We start from the raw sequence: 16472 nt of genomic DNA on the forward strand, positions 1-16472 counted from the left end.
CCTTAAAAAACAAAACCTTTTTGTCAGATGTGCTAACATGGAAGATAAATCTGGAACATGACATGTCAAGTTAAATCAGATGTGTTGATGAAATCACTGGAGTTGCACCATCTTTAAAAACATTAAAATAGAATTTAGTTTTTTGTAAAGTGTCTTGAGAATAAGAAACCTATAAAAGGACTAAAGCAGCAAACAAACAGCTGGACCATTTGTGATGAAGTTTGTGTTGGAGGATCGGGTTCAGAATAAGCTGAAGGAGGCTAAAGCCAGCTTCTAATTTAGCCAAAGCAAATAAATGGGAAAAAGAAAATGCTTTGGAGTTAAGTGGCCATTCTGTATTTTAGTTTGGAGAGCTATGAATGCTCAGATTAGCCTGAGTTGTTGAGCATAAGGACAATAAGGAGCTAATTATAAACATTAGCTCCACTAATGCTAATAGTTAAACTAATGTGACATTTATGGGAAACTAATCCTAAAGCATCAAATCCAACCATCACGAGACTATCGCAAACAGGACATGTACATTTCTGCTTATAAAGTGCTATAACAACATGGTATTTAGCAAAAGCTAATTCTAAAGTTCTGAACAGACATTGTATTTATCTGATGCTAATGATAAAATAGCATACCAACATTGTATTTAGCAGGAGCTAAACTAGAATGCTATGTCAACATGGTATTTAGTAGAAGCTAGTGCTACATCACTATAACAAATTATTTACCAAAAGCTAATGCTAAAGCACAAAACCAACCTTGTATTTAGAAAATACTAGTACAAAAGTGCTATATTAAGATTATATTTAGAGGAACCTATGCTGAAGCGCTATGTCAACAAGGTATTTAGCAACAGCTAAAGCTAAAACGCTACGCAAACAAATGTATTTACCTGTAGTTAATGTTTAGTCATTATGTCAACAAAGTATTTAGCAACAGCTAAAGCTAAAACGCTACGCAAACAAATGTATTTAGCTGTAGTTAATGTTTAGTCATTATGAAGACAATGTATTTAGCAGACGCTAATGCTAAACCTAAAGCTCTAAATTCAACCATGTTGATGCCGAGAACAGGAAGAGGTTCTCAAAACAATTCATATATGTTCATATTTGAATGTATTTGTATAAGTAACACTTTAGTTGTTCATTTAAGTGTTGAATTCTTCCGTATTGATCATTCGCTCGTTTGTTGTACACAGTTGAGGTGGAAACTGTTTGTGTTCAGAAAATAATTGTGAGTTTTGAGTCAAGAACCGCATTGATGTAAAACCTGAACTTCCTGGATTAATCACAGCAGATCCAGTTAACTGAGTCTTATAAAAAATATAAACAACCTTAGCTGGTTGTTTGTTGGTGAGTCGTAAAGACCAAGAGGAGATGACTGAGTTGTTGCTGTAACTTGAGCTTCATTTTGCAGCAGTTGTTTGCTGTTTCCAGAACAGCTGCTCACACAGGACAGGAAGTTTCCATCCTCAGCTGGATTTAAATTTAGTGCTTAGTTGTTTCACGTGATGAACACGACCAGAACAACAGCTCGGCAAATTTAAAAGGAACAATCACAGGCATTAAGCCAGAAACAGTGAAACTACGCAGTTCCCTTCTGTTCCCCACATTTTGTATTTCAAACAGTTTTAGCCAAAATGTGACAACTCTTGATGTAATAAAATGTTTACACATTAAAAAAGCCTCTCATATATTTCATAGCTGACCTGGGGTTGGATCATTGTACATCACAGAGTATTATCACCTCCAGTGTGTTGGCTTGGCTTTGAAACAAGGACAGATGAAGGATCAACATTCCAGTTCATGGATTTAAGGGAGGAAACATGCCTTACATTTTACACTCCTACCTGGTTTTCCCCACACCAGTCACGGTTTGTCCTTGTTATGTAAAATAAGAGCACAAAGTGAGGTGAGGGAAATCCCGGGAAAGAAATGGAAATTTTATATTTCAGCTGTCTCTGAAAACTTCGTCTCCTCCCGGTTTCCGTCTGACACCTGTTTGTTTTAGCAATCATCCTCCTGTTTTTGTGTTACTACTCTAATATATACAAAGTTAAACTGCTTAATGAAATTTGGTCAGAATCTGTCCAATAACAAACAGACGCCTGTTTTATTGACATCAATCCCTGGTTGTGAAAAACCTTTTGAACAGTTTGGATCCTCGTGTGATGAAGGGACACATTTTCCAGCTTCAGTGACTGATTCTGGTTCCTGGGTTTGTGTGATTCCAGTTGGGAGATCATTGATTCGGGGCAGGACAGCCGGTCCAGAACCGGACCTCAGCTCAGTGAGTCCCTGAGACTTTTCATCCAGGAGACGTCGGCGTTCAAACAGCAAACCCTGGCAAGGTGAGGCTGACAACCTGGCAACGTGAGCTTGAGTTTGTCATAAAATCAAACACCAGAAATAAATCAGAAAAACCAGCAGTGAGGAAGTTCTGTTTGTGTTTGTGTTAGTTCTGCCTGCTGGTTTGCAGTCTCTGCACCTTCTTCGCTGTCTTGGGTCGCTACGTTCCAGGAATCGTTATCTCCTACATCATATGTGAGTGAAGCGACCTGTCGCACTCTTTTTCTATTTATTTTACAATCATTGCTGCATTGATCATGTTGTTTCCTTCCTGCAGTGCTGGGTTTTTTCCTGTTGCCTTTGATTTCATCTCAAGACAAAAGTTTGTGGCTGAAGCCAGTTCTGCAGAAGCTGGACTTCGGCATCGGGCAATTTTTTCATAAAATCAAGCAGAACCATGGTAAGTACTAAACAGTATTTTCTGTAAAATATGCAGACTAATTTGTAACCTGTTAAAGTCGGCCTTCTGGACATCTTTAAACTTTGGCTCATGTTTTTTTAAATAATTTCACTCTGTAGTGAGGGAATAACATGTTCCCCTCTGCAAACCCAAGCCTGAATATTGAATATTAAACAACAGCAGCCATAATGTGTTTTTAGATAAATGCACTGTAACTTTCTTAGTTTTCTGTAAAAACTGCTTCCAAAAAAGCTCACAAATAAAGGAAAATATTCAATCCATGAGGTGTTTTTCATTATCTTGTCTTTTAAACGAAGTTGCATTTATTTGAATTGAATCTGATTCTTGTTGATTCGTTCTTTTCAGAGGAGAGACTCGTTCAGGCTCAGATGGGAGAGAGAAGGCGTCGAATCCGACCTTTCTTCAATGTTTCCCAAGGTTGGTAATTGATTTTCGCCTTTTGGATCTGGTTCTGTTCACTAACAGGGTCCAGTTAGAACAACTGGAATTGACCACTTAATCCTTATGAGTCTTGTTAGCTTGTTAAACCTCCAGCGGGAGTCGGGCGGGCTGGAGGGGCTAAACAAAATAAAGTCAGAGATTTTACCCTGCATTTTATACAACTGACAGCTTTTCAGTGCAAAAGGTGACATTTCTGTGTGTTTCTGGTGAAACAGCTCGACTCCACGGTGTGTAAAGACATGTCGGTGTCAGATACTGAAGTGTCTGACGTGACGTGGACGGATAACGGCACTTTCAACCTGTCAGAGGGACACACTCCGCAGACGGAGAACTCAGAAGGTGAGAATAACAGAACCTGTTAATGTTTTAGCCTGTGGATGGTTAGTTATTGACATTTCACAGGTTTATCCTGCAAGAATATTCCCTTAGTGCCATCTAGTGGTGGTATTTAGGTATTACAGCACAAGCAGTAACACTGAAACCTCTTCAGATTGAGTTGGTCTTTGAAAGCGCTGTTGGTAGAAACTCAAATTTCCAATTGATATTTCCATTGATTAAGAATAATTCAGGTGTTTGTTAAAAGGCAGCATTCCTTTTATTGAGACTTTTGTAGCTTTGAGAGAAATATTTTCTCCTGAGAAAATTTACTGTACATTTATTTCTGAAAGTCTGTGTTTCGTATTGGAGAAGAGGACATGACAGTCCTGGTTGGTTATTCTGAGCTTCTTAATCATTTCTTGGTCCATATCTGCTTCTTTCAGATCTTGATAAAGAGGAATTGTTCACCGCTGGGCTCCCAGATTTTCCTTCCCTTGATAACGGCACAACAACCAACGGTGACGATGACCTCAGTCTTGACCTTTCCTTACCTCCACCTAAACCAATCAAATCAAAGCGATCGCCTCCTCCATCACACGAAGGCCAACCGAGCGACAGCGTCCTGGAACTGGTCAACCAGATGACCGGCGACGTTATCGCCGCCGCTGTTACGTCCGCCATCCAGGAGAGGATAGAGGCCGCAGTCGGCTGCTTGGCTCTGAGCGAAGACCCCGAGAGGTCAAGGCCTCCGGATTCGAGCCGGCTGCTGGACCTAGCCGAGGAGTCTGACAGCGAGGTGGAGGACTTTGAGCTGCTGGACCAGTCTGAGCTGGAGCAACTGGAAGGAGAGCTCGGGTTGGTAGAGGAGAAGACGAAACCCAAAGAGGAGGAACCGGCCCAGACAGACAAACCAGCCTCGTCTGGATTCTTCTCTAAACTCCTCAGACGCCACTGACTGGTGAAAAGTTCGGCAGTGGAGGTAGATGGTCATGAAAGACAATCAGAGTTTCTGTCACTTTTGGCTTCTTTTTGAGGAGAAAATATTACAATTTGTATCTTCTAGAGTTAGCATTTACATTTGAAACATCTGTTTCAGCACATGTGCAGCAGAGGCTCACTTACCCTAGTGCAAATGTGGATCTCATCATGATGTGGAGGTTCTTAAAGGAAACAGAACCTGTGATTTGAGATCTGCAATGAAACAGCCTGGAAAAAGAAAAGGAAGTGTTTTGTTGTTGACTTACCATCCAGAAATCACTTTGCTGCATTCTTGTTGGTTGTGCAGGAGGCTCCACTTTTGCTTTTCAAAGACGTACGGTTGTATAATGGCACATCTGATTTGTGTGAAGCTGTTGTACCTACTGCCAGCTTGCTCAGACCTACAAAGTTCTTTCTCTTCGTCCAGGTTGTGAAATTAGTTTTTTGAAAACAAGACACTGACTACTCATACTGACTCCACAGAAGCAATCCGAGCCAAACAGTCACCTGAAATCTGGCTTAGTTCTTTCAACTGCATAACCCAGAAATCCAAAGAAGTGAACAAGTTCATGGTGATAATCACTGCATAGCTACATGTTTCAGGCTGAGATGAAAACGTTGTTCATGGCTGGATCATTGATGATGAAGGTTTCAGAAGATAATCAGGTTCATTGGATCTCCTGCGTTAGGATCTTAGTGTTTCTTACTTTATCAAACATTTTGCAGCTTTTTCACTTTTCTTTTGATGCAACATGCAGCTGGTCTCAGAATGATATGCATGGATATCTAAATAAACCTCCTGCAGAGGGACTTTAGGAGATTTTGTGGATGAATGGCAGAGAGCTGCCGGGAATCCAAATGAGGAAAAACAGAGATTAGACTGACTGTTGGAACAATACAGGAAAACAAGTTTGATGAAGTAATTGTTCTGACTTATTATTCACAGTATTATCCTCTTTCATTTCTTGTTTCATTTTTATTTTTGATATTTTTTCCACTTTATGATTTTAGTTCCAGCTGTGCCAATTTCTGCTTTAAACCGCAAGGTTGTATGAATGCAAAATAAAAATAAAGAATCAAGATTGTGCTGTCTTTTATTATTTGACCAAACAAATCCAGCATTTATTTCTGACCACAGTAATCAGAAGTGATGCAGCTCAATTATTTTACCACCACATGGCAGAAAATGGAAAACAAATTGACCTGCTGTGACCCAGAACGAGAGACCCAGCCTGTTTCCACCTGGCCACTGATTGATTTTTATTCATTTTTGCCATAATTCAAAAGCTGAGCTGTGTGAATTTGTATTAGCCTGCTGCATGAGATTTAAAGAAAAAATATGATGGAGGTGGAAAATAATTAAAATATCCTAATATTTAATATACTTTAATGTTGTCCAAGTCATTAATTCAATAAATTCTCTTAAATCAGTCTGTTGGATCTTAATGATGTTTTTATTTGTAAACATGAGGAAACATTGTTGATTTTCATTGTAGTTAATTTAATTACATTTATTTTTATTACTTTTATTAAGCCACTAACATATCAGAGGATTTCCGGGAGTTATTCTTCTTTATAACTTGATCTAATATCAAACAATTAAATGTCAACAAAACAAATACAAGAACTAGAAATCTCAGTTTGTTTATATTTTATTATTTCAGTGTACTGCTACTGCCGGTATTTTTGTCAGCAGATGGAAATCTAAAGATCTTTGCTCATCATTTCCTGACAGAAGAAATGATGAGTTGCTGTTTAGATTATTTACCACAAGGGGCGCTAAAGACCCAGGAGCCTGTAATGTTGCCTAAATCTAAACAAACAAAACATTGCAGTTTGATAGAATTAAAAACTACAATTATAGAATCATTACTTAGAAGTTAGGATTTAGTGATATATATAAGATCTTGACATTTTCTATATTTTGACATTAAGAAACGTTTTCTGAACTAAACTCTAGCATTTAAAAAAAATCAGCATTTGGTTTTTCTAGACATGGAGAAAATGTTATTATCATTATTCAGTAAATGTCTAAAACAAGCTGATAATGAAATTTAATAAACAGTAGAACTGATTGGCAGAAAACCTTCAGGTTGAGTCTTTACTGTACAAACAGAAACACGTCACATTTTACAGGACTGTGACCAAACCTGATAAACAGCTCTCCTCTTGGCATTTCCTCCATTTCCAGTCGGATCGCATATTTGCTTGTTCCTTCCCCTTCTGTGCTCAGGCTTAAATATAGGTAGGACTCAACAGTCACAGAAACCAGAAATGGAGCCGCAGGCAGTTCAGCTGGACCGAGAATCTTTTTCATGTCCGATCTGTTTGGATCTACTGAAGGATCCGGCGACGATTCCCTGTGGACACAGCTACTGTATGAACTGTATTAACACCCACTGGGATGAACAGCATAAGAAAGGTATTTACAGCTGCCCTCAGTGCAGGAAAACCTTCATATCAAGGCCTGTCCTAGAGAAAAACACCATGTTAGCAACGTTAGTGGAGCAACTGAAGAAGACTGGACTCCAAGCTGCTCCTACTGACCATCGCTATGCTGGACCTGAAGATGTGGCCTGTGATTCCTGTACTGGAAGAAAACTGAAAGCCATCAAGTCCTGTTTAGTTTGTCTGGCCTCTTACTGTGAGAAACACCTTCAGCCTCATCATTATTCATCAACTTTCAGGTACCACAAGCTGGTGGAGCCGACCAAGAACCTGCAGGAGAACATCTGCTCTAAGCATGATGAGGTGATAAACATGTTCTGCCGCACTGATAAGAAGTGTATCTGTTATCTCTGCTCTGTGGATGAACATAAAGGCCACGACACAGTATCAGCTGCAGCAGAAAGGACTGAGAGGCAGAGAGAGCTGGAGGAGAGACGAGGAAACATCCAGCAGAGAATCCAGGACAGAGAGAAAGATGTGAAGCTGCTTCAGCAGGAGGTGGAGGCCATCAATCACTCTGCTGATAAAACAGTGGAGGACAGTGAGGAGATCTTCACCCAGCTGATCCGTCTCCTCCAGAAAAGAAGCTCTGATGTGAAGCAGCAGATCAGATCCCAGCAGGAAACTGAAGTGAGTCGAGTCAAAGATGTTGAGGAGAAGCTGCAGCAGGAGATCACTGAGCTGAAGAGGAAAGACGCTGAGCTGGAGCAGCTCTCACACACAGAGGATCACAACCAGTTTCTCCTCAACTACCCCTCACTGCCAGCACTCAGTGAGTCCACACACTCATCCAGCATCAACATCCGTCCTCTGAGACACTTTGAGGACGTGGCAGCAGCTGTGTCAGAGCTCAGAGACAAACTGCAGGACGTCCTGAAAATCAGGAAGGTGGATGTTCTACTGTCAGAACCAATGAACAAATCTGACTTTTTAAGATATGCATGTAAAATCACATTGGATCCAAACTCGGCTCACACACATCTGGTTTTATCAGAAGAGAACAGGAAGGTGACATTGATGAATCAACCTCAGTCTTATCCAAGTCATCCAGACAGATTCACTGGTTGTTGTCAGGTCCTGAGTAAAGAGAGTCTTACTGGACGTTGTTACTGGGAGGTGGAGTGGAGAGGAAGAGGAGGATTTGTTGCTGTTTCATACAATAATATCAGCAGAGCAGGAGGTGGGAATGAATGTGGATTTGGTCGGAATCACAAGTCTTGGGCTTTGGATTGTTACCAGAAAAAATATGCATTTTTTCACAAGAACATCAAAACTCCTGTCTCAGGTCCAGTTTCCTCCAGAGTGGGAGTGTACCTGGATCACACAGCAGGTATTCTGTCCTTCTACAGCGTCTCTGGATCCATGACTCTGATCCACAGAGTCCAGACCAGATTCACTGAGCCGCTTCATGCTGGAGTTTGGATTTATTACTCCAAAGATGCTGTAGAGTTCTGTAAACTTAGGTAGACTGGGTTTGAATTTCTCTGAGTTGAATTTTACTGTCATGTGTTTTGTGCATTTGGTAGTGCTTGAACTGAAAAAATAAAATAAAACGTAGAGAGGCCCTGGCATTTATTCTTAAATCTTTTGGAAACGTTATTTTATCCAGGAAATTCAAATGTTGCAAATGTTTTCATTGCTGCTCTGGAGTTTCCAAACTTTTCAGCCTTGTGACTTAAAATAACATTGCAAGAGACTGGCAACCTCTTAAAATACATATTGTTATTTTATTGTTTATGTTTTTAAATAAATTTGTTTAATAAAAATTATTTTGGATTATGTACTGTAATCACTTAAAATGTATATTACATTATTTAATGAGACACTTAACGGTAGATTTATTTATTTATTTTATTTAATTAATGTTGTCTCTATTGGCCCTTTACACATATCAAGGTTCACATTCCCATAATAATAAAAATTATTTCACGACAGCCTACTTGGTGTCTTTTGTGAACCTCTGATCTAGCATTATTTTTAAATGATAACTAAAATGTAAATACAAAAATGAAGCTTATGAGAAGCTTTCTCCTGAAAAAGGACTATTTCATATGAAATATCTTTCTGTAGGATTTGTCGTTTAAATCTTCTTAACAAAATAAACTAGAAAAATGAGTGCAGTTTCCTTCAGATTTTCCCAGGTGAGATTTTGTTGTTCCTTATTTTGATTTGCATATTTTTCTGTGTTTGTGTCAATGAATGTGTTTTCTAAATACTATTAAACCAAAAGTGAATTCAAGTCCGTTTCGCTGTTTGGTTTAGTCGGAAAAACCAGTTTCCGTGTTCATTTACGAGATCAACCTGACACTCACAACATGGCGGACGTGCACACGTATCAAGCCTTTCTCTGTGATGAGAACGTCGGTCTATCCTGAAGGGGGCGATAGTGCGCCGTTCGGGATTCGGATGGAAGTTCACAGAAGAAGTTTAAAGCTCAGCGTTACCCTCGTGTTTACAAGTGAGAATAAAAGTCACCACTCAGGCTCTTTGGCTCTCAGTCTTAAGCACCTTAAATAAGTAAGTAATTACTGGATGTAAAATCAGCTTTTTCTAAGATTGGTTTGAAAGTCGGAACGGTTCGAACTTCAGTTGTTTATCGGCGGTGTTAAGCCTGAGCTGGGAGTTTGGCTAGCTTGTTGCTAACAGATATCAGGGCAGGTTATCTAAACTTTTATCGTTTTATGGTTAATCTAAATAATCGCTAAAATGATTGATCGTCTGTTTAACAGATTGCTAGCTGAGGTGTAAAATTTCCTTTGTAATAATGTTATGAAGGTCGCTGTCCAGGAACCGTTTTATTATGAGCTTTATCTGCTGACTTTACAGAAATGTGTCTCAGTTAAATATAGAAACAACCATAACAGCAACTAAATGTAATAAAAGTGTTTAACTGATGCTGACAGACATTAGGGAAGTGACTACATGTTATTAAAACATTTTTAAGGTCTGGGTGGCTGTGACTACATGTCCCAGCATTCATAGCGCCACTAACACAAATATTATTCTTGAATAACATTTCTCTTTGATATAGGCTTCTTCAGGACCCCACTTACTTAAAATAATAATGTAACAACTCATTCTCAAAGATCAATAAACTTTCAATTGGAATGGACACTAAGCACTGGAACTGGAAGACATTTTAAATATCCAAAAATAAACAAACAAAACAACAGAAACAATAAATAAAATAAACGATAAAGTCTCTGGAAACAAAATTGTACATCAAAAAAGGGTTTAGTTTAGACTGAAGCAGCAAACTGAAACTTTATCATCCAATTTTAGTTAGAATGAGAGAAAAGAGGAAAAAGATAAATAATACAAATTGAAATGGTTGAGCTTGTTTTAATTCGTCATGTGATCAATTGATTTATTGCTTATTGTGACAGGCATATTAATGAAGAAAGGGGGGATACTAGTCCTCCTTTTCACTGGTTTCAGTTTTTGTGTGAAATCAGTGCAGCTGAAATTAATTATATTTTGGTTTTTATTTATATCAGTTTTTGGTATTTTCTGCCAGTTTTATAATAATCATTTTCAACAAACTTAATTTTATTTCTGTTTTATCATCTGTCTACTTGTGATGTTGAATTGTTTAGAAGCACTGAGGTTGTTGTAAATGAGCTACAGAAATAAACTTTCTATTCTCAACTTTATTTTCTGGTTAAATAAAAGTAATTATTACATTTGCTTTTAAACATTTCAAACAGAAACCTTTCGACTGATTTCTGTATTTTAATCTGCTAGTAAGAGTCATATTTTTGTCTGTATTGTGATTAAGAAGTCTAAACATGAGCGATATGCCTTCAGGTCACCATGGCGTCTTACACCTGCATCAGCTGCCGGGTGGCCTTCGCCGATGGCGAGGTGCAGCGGGCGCATTACAAAACCGACTGGCACCGCTACAACCTGAAGCGCAAGGTGGCCGACATGCCACCGGTCACCGCAGAGAACTTCCAGGAGCGCGTGCTGGCGCAGCGGACCGCCGCCGACCAGCAGCTGACCCACGCCACCGAGAGCTGCGGCATCTGCAGCAAGAAGTTCTCCAGCGCCAACGCCTACCAGAACCACCTGCAGTCCCACAAGCACCAGCAGGCGGAGAGGCAGGCGCTGCTGGCGGCGCAGAGGAAGGTGGAGAGGATGAATGAGAAGAACCTGGAGAAGGGCGTCTGCGACGAGAAGGTGGACAACGACGCCAGGAACGAGGCGCTGCAGCAGGTGCTGAGGGAGCAGCACAGGCCCAACCCGGCCAAGACGGCCATGGTCCAGACCGCCGCGGCGAGGGCGGAGAAACCGCCCCGCATGGTGTGGGGGAGGAGCAGGTGAAGAGACGAGAGAGAGAGGAGGGAGGAGAGGCAGCAGAAGGTAAACAGAATTAAAAAGCATTTTAAATGTTTAAATGAAGAAGATTTGATGTTTTTCAGGGTTGAAAATCCAAGACTTTCTGTTGGTGTTTGGAAAATTCTTGATTTCTAGGTGAAATCATTGAAAATGATTAATATTCAAACTGCACAATTTGGTAATAAAGTGTGATATGAAGTTTCTTTAATAGACTAAATTTGAACATTTACAGTTGAAATCCAGTCATAAAAAGGTTAAAAAATTTTCTAAATGTCCAAAATTAAATAAGACAAAATGTTTCTTATTGTAGGTCAGATAGAATTAATAAAATTTTATTTGCTAAACAGCAGAAAACTTAGTGAAGACTCTTTTATTGATCTGTTTGGACTTTTTTTCTATATTTTAATCATTTAATTGAGGATGAAGGTGATTTAGCTCAGCTCTTACATTGGATTGTTTCAATGTTTTACACATTAAAGTTATTGAAATTTGGGAATTTTTTATTCAGTTAGTGTTTTGTTCAGGATGTGTTTTAAACAGACATTTCAAAAAAAAATTGTTGTATTCAAGGTTTTTTTAGTGTCATACCAGTTTGGATTGGTGGTATAAACTTTGGACTAAATAAATAGATAAATAATTCAATAAAAATATATAGATTTGACTGTGGGAAAAGTGTCTGACCTGTTTCTGTAAAACCCTCCAGAGGAGTGGGAGGATGTTGATGAGGATGACGATGATGACATGGAGGAAGATGCGGATGAAGAGGAGCTGATGGAGGAGGAGGAAGGCGGCTCTCCGCCGGGCCCCCTGCTGGGCCCTGCCGGGCTCCGTCCCCGTCACACACTGCCTGTTTTGCCCCCACCGCTCTCGCTCGCTGCTGAGGAAACGTGGCTCACATGACTAGAGTCCACAGCTTCTTCATCCCAGACGTGGAGTTCCTGGTGGACCTCAGGGGCCTGGTCCGGTACCTGGGTGGGTCCATCGCTGCACGTTCCTCATCATGCTTTGTATATTTAGCTTTATAAGATTCTTACAATTTGTTTCCATCATCGAATGCTGATTTGATTGATCTTGTCAACGGTTAACTGGCCATTTTCTTAAAACAAGACTTTTCTCTGGTTTGAAGATTCAGAACATAAAGGGTTAAATCTTTCATTTGCTGAGTAAAAAAAAAAAAATATTAAACTTGAACATAATTTAAGAGAAGAATTTTGAGATTAATCTAAGAAATTTTTTAGAAGAAATTTCAACTCAGAAATTTTTCTAGAACATTTCTGTCATTAATCTAAAACTTTGACTTTTGGATCACAGAAATCTCCTGATTTATTTGAGGTTTTTTTTCTTAGATTGTTTCTAAAGTATTTCAGTTTTTTTTTTTTTTTTGCAAATTAAGAAACTTCCTGAACTTTTTCCTCAGGAGAGAAAGTCGGTGCTGGGAACGTTTGCTTGTGGTGCAACGAGAATGGCCGCTCGTTTTACTCCACAGAGGCGGTGCAGAGTCACATGACGGATAAGAGCCACTGCAAGCTGTTCACGGACGGAGACGCCGCCCTGGAGTTCGCAGATTTCTACGACTTCAGGTGTTTCTCTGGTTTCGACGTTTTTAACCTCCTTCAGTTTGAGACGATGAACTTCAATGTTTCCTGAAGTTGGGACAGATTTCCTCTTTGCTCTGTGAACCGATGTGCTGCTGCTGTTGGTCCAACAGGAGCAGTTACCCGGACCGGAGCGAGGGAGCGGATGAAGGGACGGACGAGGATCTGCCAGACGAGAAGAACCTGCAGTACGACGATGAGACGATGGAGCTGACCCTGCCTTCAGGTGACCTTTGCTTCCAGCTGCTGGTTTGGCTCTGGAAGCCGTTCAAACCGCTGATTGTTTCCTCAGGTGCCAAGGTGGGCCACCGCTCCCTCATGAGGTACTACCGGCAGCGGTTCGGGACGCAGCGGGCCGTGGTTCCGGGCCGCAGCGGGAACGCCGTGGGCCGGGTCCTGCGGCAGTACAGAGCCCTGGGCTGGGCGGGAGACGCAGGTGAGGCTCCGCAGAGAAAAACATGATTCAGTTTGGAGGCTGAATCATCAACTTGATGCTTCTGGGTTAGAAATTATGAGGTGATTTTAATATTTGTAAATATAAACAGATATATATTTATACATATGTACCAGAGCCTGTAAAAATACATTTATTTGATAAGAGACATAATTTATAAAAATAAAATGTTAAAATATATACATCTTTATAAAAAATAAATATTTTGTAATAAAATAAGGAAAAGAGGCAAAGAGCCTTTATGGTTGAAACATCCTGCAGAAATCGATCAGTTCAGGTCTAAATGTAGATCAATTACCAATCAGCTCTTCTGGGTCTATAATTGTAACCATAGCAACCACATCAACAAGTTAATTGTGATTTATATTTACAGCAGATATGTGTTTTTATTGTTGAAACTCAAAAAATCTACATAAAATCAGCTGTAATGTGGTTTTCTGACTTCCCTCAGTGGGACGTTTGTCCTCCTGTCTTTAACAAAATGTCCGTCCCTCCAGGCGGCTCGGTCCAGCAGAGACAGAGGGACATGCAGTACGTCCAGAGGATGAAATCCCGCTGGATGCTGAAGACGGGGATGAGCAACAACGCCACCAAGCAGAAGCACTTCAGAGCGCAGGTTATGTTCTGAGAGGGAGAGGAAGCAGCTGCGACACAGACTGCTGCATCTGCGACACAGACTGCTGCAGCTGCGACACAGACTGCTGCAGCTGCGACACAGACTGCTGCAGCTGGATGATGGCTGCCGGGAAAACGAGGGGAACTCAGACTTTTCTGTCTCGTCTTGATTAAAAAGTGCAGATGAGCTGAAAACGAACCGCAAAACTGAAAGAAGGAGGAACTGCTTTCCTGAACTGAACTGAATCTGATCAGCCTCGTTAGAAAAACAACCAATAAAATAAAAATAAAGAGCAAAAGTTAAATTCATCAAAATATTCTCATGTTTTACTAATAGTCCCACGTATGAAATGAAAATATCCAGACGTTCTCCTCCAGCTGAGACTTAAATAGATTAAAAATGATTTTAAACTGATGATGCAACTGAAATGTGATTAAATGTGATTTTAAATTAATTCACTCGTTCAGTAAAATATTTACATCAAATTTCCTCCCATCATTTCTTTCTGCAGCTCTTTTGAAGTTTGAGGAAATTATTTTTGCCTCAGGTCTTTAAACTGTTAGATTAAATCCATGAAGTGTGTTCATGTTTTACTCCTTTGAATTTAAATGTGAAACTATTTAATTTATGTCTTCTGAAACCATGAAATCATTTAATTCCCAATGATCAGAGGTTAAAATCCCAGATCTTTGCTCTGTGCTGTTAGCAGCTGCTCGGGTCGGCTCTGAATGTGTTTTAAGACCAAGCCAACAGCTGAATACTCAATTATGTAATTATGTAAAACACCAATCCGCTCTGCTGTCTCCCAGCGCTAACGACCAATCAGAGCCAGGAGGCGGGTCTTAGCGTTGTCAATCATCTTCTCTCTCTGCCATCCATGACGGTGGGTGAACTTAGTTTCTCAGCTGTTAGCACATTTAGCAACATGTTCACGAGGATGATTGGCGGCGCTAAGCCCCTCCTGCTGGCTCTGATTGGTTGTTTATTCAGATGACAAAAGCAACCCAGGAAGATGACCTGCCTCATGCTGTCAGTAACAGTTTTAGCTAATGTATAAAAACATATTTGAAATAAAAGTTAATTTGCTTTGTTTATATGAGAAACGTTTAGTTTTTCTATGATTTGCTGTTTTATCCTCAGAGTGTCTGTAATGTTATTATTTATAGAAACTCAGAACCTGTTTCTGTGAAATGATGAGAATCAAAGCTGGACTCCGTCACGCCCTTCTGTTCTCATTCGTCAGATTTGTGAATGAGCCTGGAGCGGATGATGTCATGGCGACTCCTCTGCATTAATCAGCTCAGTTTCTCCATTTGTTTGCGGTTCTCCACTTTATATTTGGCAGCCGCTGCACTTCCTGAGTGTGTTTGATGGTGGGGAGGTTTAGGGCACTCTGCCCGGGCGCACGCCGCGGAGGAGGGGCGGCGCAGACAGGCCGACGGCGCGGAGGAGACTAATTGATCCGGACGACGTGGGAGAGAGATGAGGCATTAGATCTGTGCGCGTCAGAGAGGAGTGATGGATGTCTGAGGGCCGCAGCGGCTCCTTTATGAGACCGCTGATTTATGAATCACCAAGAATTTATGAGCTTCCTTCAGTCTTTGCTGTTTTTCTGACATCCTGCTGTTAATGAAAAGTTTAAATTGATGCTTGGAAGCAGCACGATGGAGTGGATTTGGTGCTTTGTTTTGCATGATTGCATGAAATGACAAATCGCTGCATAACTCCTGACTTCAGCCAATTTCTGTTATCAGCAGGTTTTCCTGTGCAAATTTCCTCTTCAGCGTCTGATCCTCAGGAGATCTGCAGATTATCACCAGATTATTCTGGATTGTCTAACAAGTCCCACATGGAGGAACATTTATTTATGTTTTGAAATTTTTTAATTTATTTATTTTGGCTTGGGCGGAGATGACAGATGAGGATTAAGGTGAAAAAAGCCACTTTAGTCAAAATTTGGAGGAAAAAAAACGTCAGAATTTGGAGACAAATCTCAAAATGTTTCAACACTAAACTTGATATTAATGAGCTTGAAATGCAGAAAATATTTTACTTTTGAAACTCAGATAATTTTGTATTTCTGAGTTCAGAAAATTTCCAGTTTTTTTCAACATGAATTTGTTTTCTTGCAGATTTCTGAATTTTGAACTCAGAAATTTTCTAAAAATAATTCTGACATTAATCAATTTTCATTTCTCTTGAATTTTTTTTTACTTTTTAGCTCAGAAATGTCAAAGTTATTTCTAGAAAATTTCTGAAATTAATTCTGAGTTTTGGTGGAAATGGAGTCTTTTTTCCATCTCCAGTTTCGCTTCACATCTCGAGACGCAAATAGTTTTAGATTAAAGCAACATCTGGCATTTCATAAAGTTTATCTATTTATTTATAGATAGACAAATATCAAGGTATCTGTGTAGATTGATGTAGAAATAGATATTATATTAGTGATAACAGTGATAATAGTGAGTTAGTTCTAACTTCCCCCTTCTGTCTGCATGATCCTGGTCTCCCTCTGAGCCCT

At 39.9% G+C, this 16472-nt stretch overlaps 1 protein-coding gene and 2 pseudogenes across 1 annotated transcript; all 3 read left to right on the forward strand.

Annotated features, from left to right (window-relative positions):
• The window catches only part of LOC129351771 (reticulophagy regulator 1-like), a 17146-nt pseudogene extending 11566 nt beyond the window's left edge, over nucleotides 1-5580 (forward strand).
• A 1176-nt stretch (nucleotides 5581-6756) lies between these two features.
• On the forward strand, nucleotides 6757-8644 carry LOC129351737 (tripartite motif-containing protein 16-like). The gene has a single exon (XM_055020652.1). It carries the CDS (start codon nucleotides 6775-6777, stop codon nucleotides 8413-8415), a length of 1641 nt encoding a protein of 546 aa, XP_054876627.1. The 5' UTR covers nucleotides 6757-6774; the 3' UTR covers nucleotides 8416-8644.
• A 744-nt stretch (nucleotides 8645-9388) lies between these two features.
• LOC129351718 (cytoplasmic 60S subunit biogenesis factor ZNF622-like) lies at nucleotides 9389-15045 on the forward strand (annotated as a pseudogene).
• The last annotated feature ends 1427 nt before the right edge of the window (nucleotides 15046-16472 follow it).

This window comes from Poeciliopsis prolifica, unplaced genomic scaffold (genome assembly GCF_027474105.1).
Source record: "Poeciliopsis prolifica strain line A6 unplaced genomic scaffold, Auburn_PproV2 SCAFFOLD069, whole genome shotgun sequence".
NCBI classification, from domain to species: domain Eukaryota; kingdom Metazoa; phylum Chordata; class Actinopteri; order Cyprinodontiformes; family Poeciliidae; genus Poeciliopsis; species Poeciliopsis prolifica.

Coding starts and splice junctions, on each gene's coding strand:
- LOC129351737 (XM_055020652.1), top strand. CDS start 6,775: ATGGAGCCGCAGGCAGTTCAGCTGGACCGAGAATCTTTTTCATGTCCG.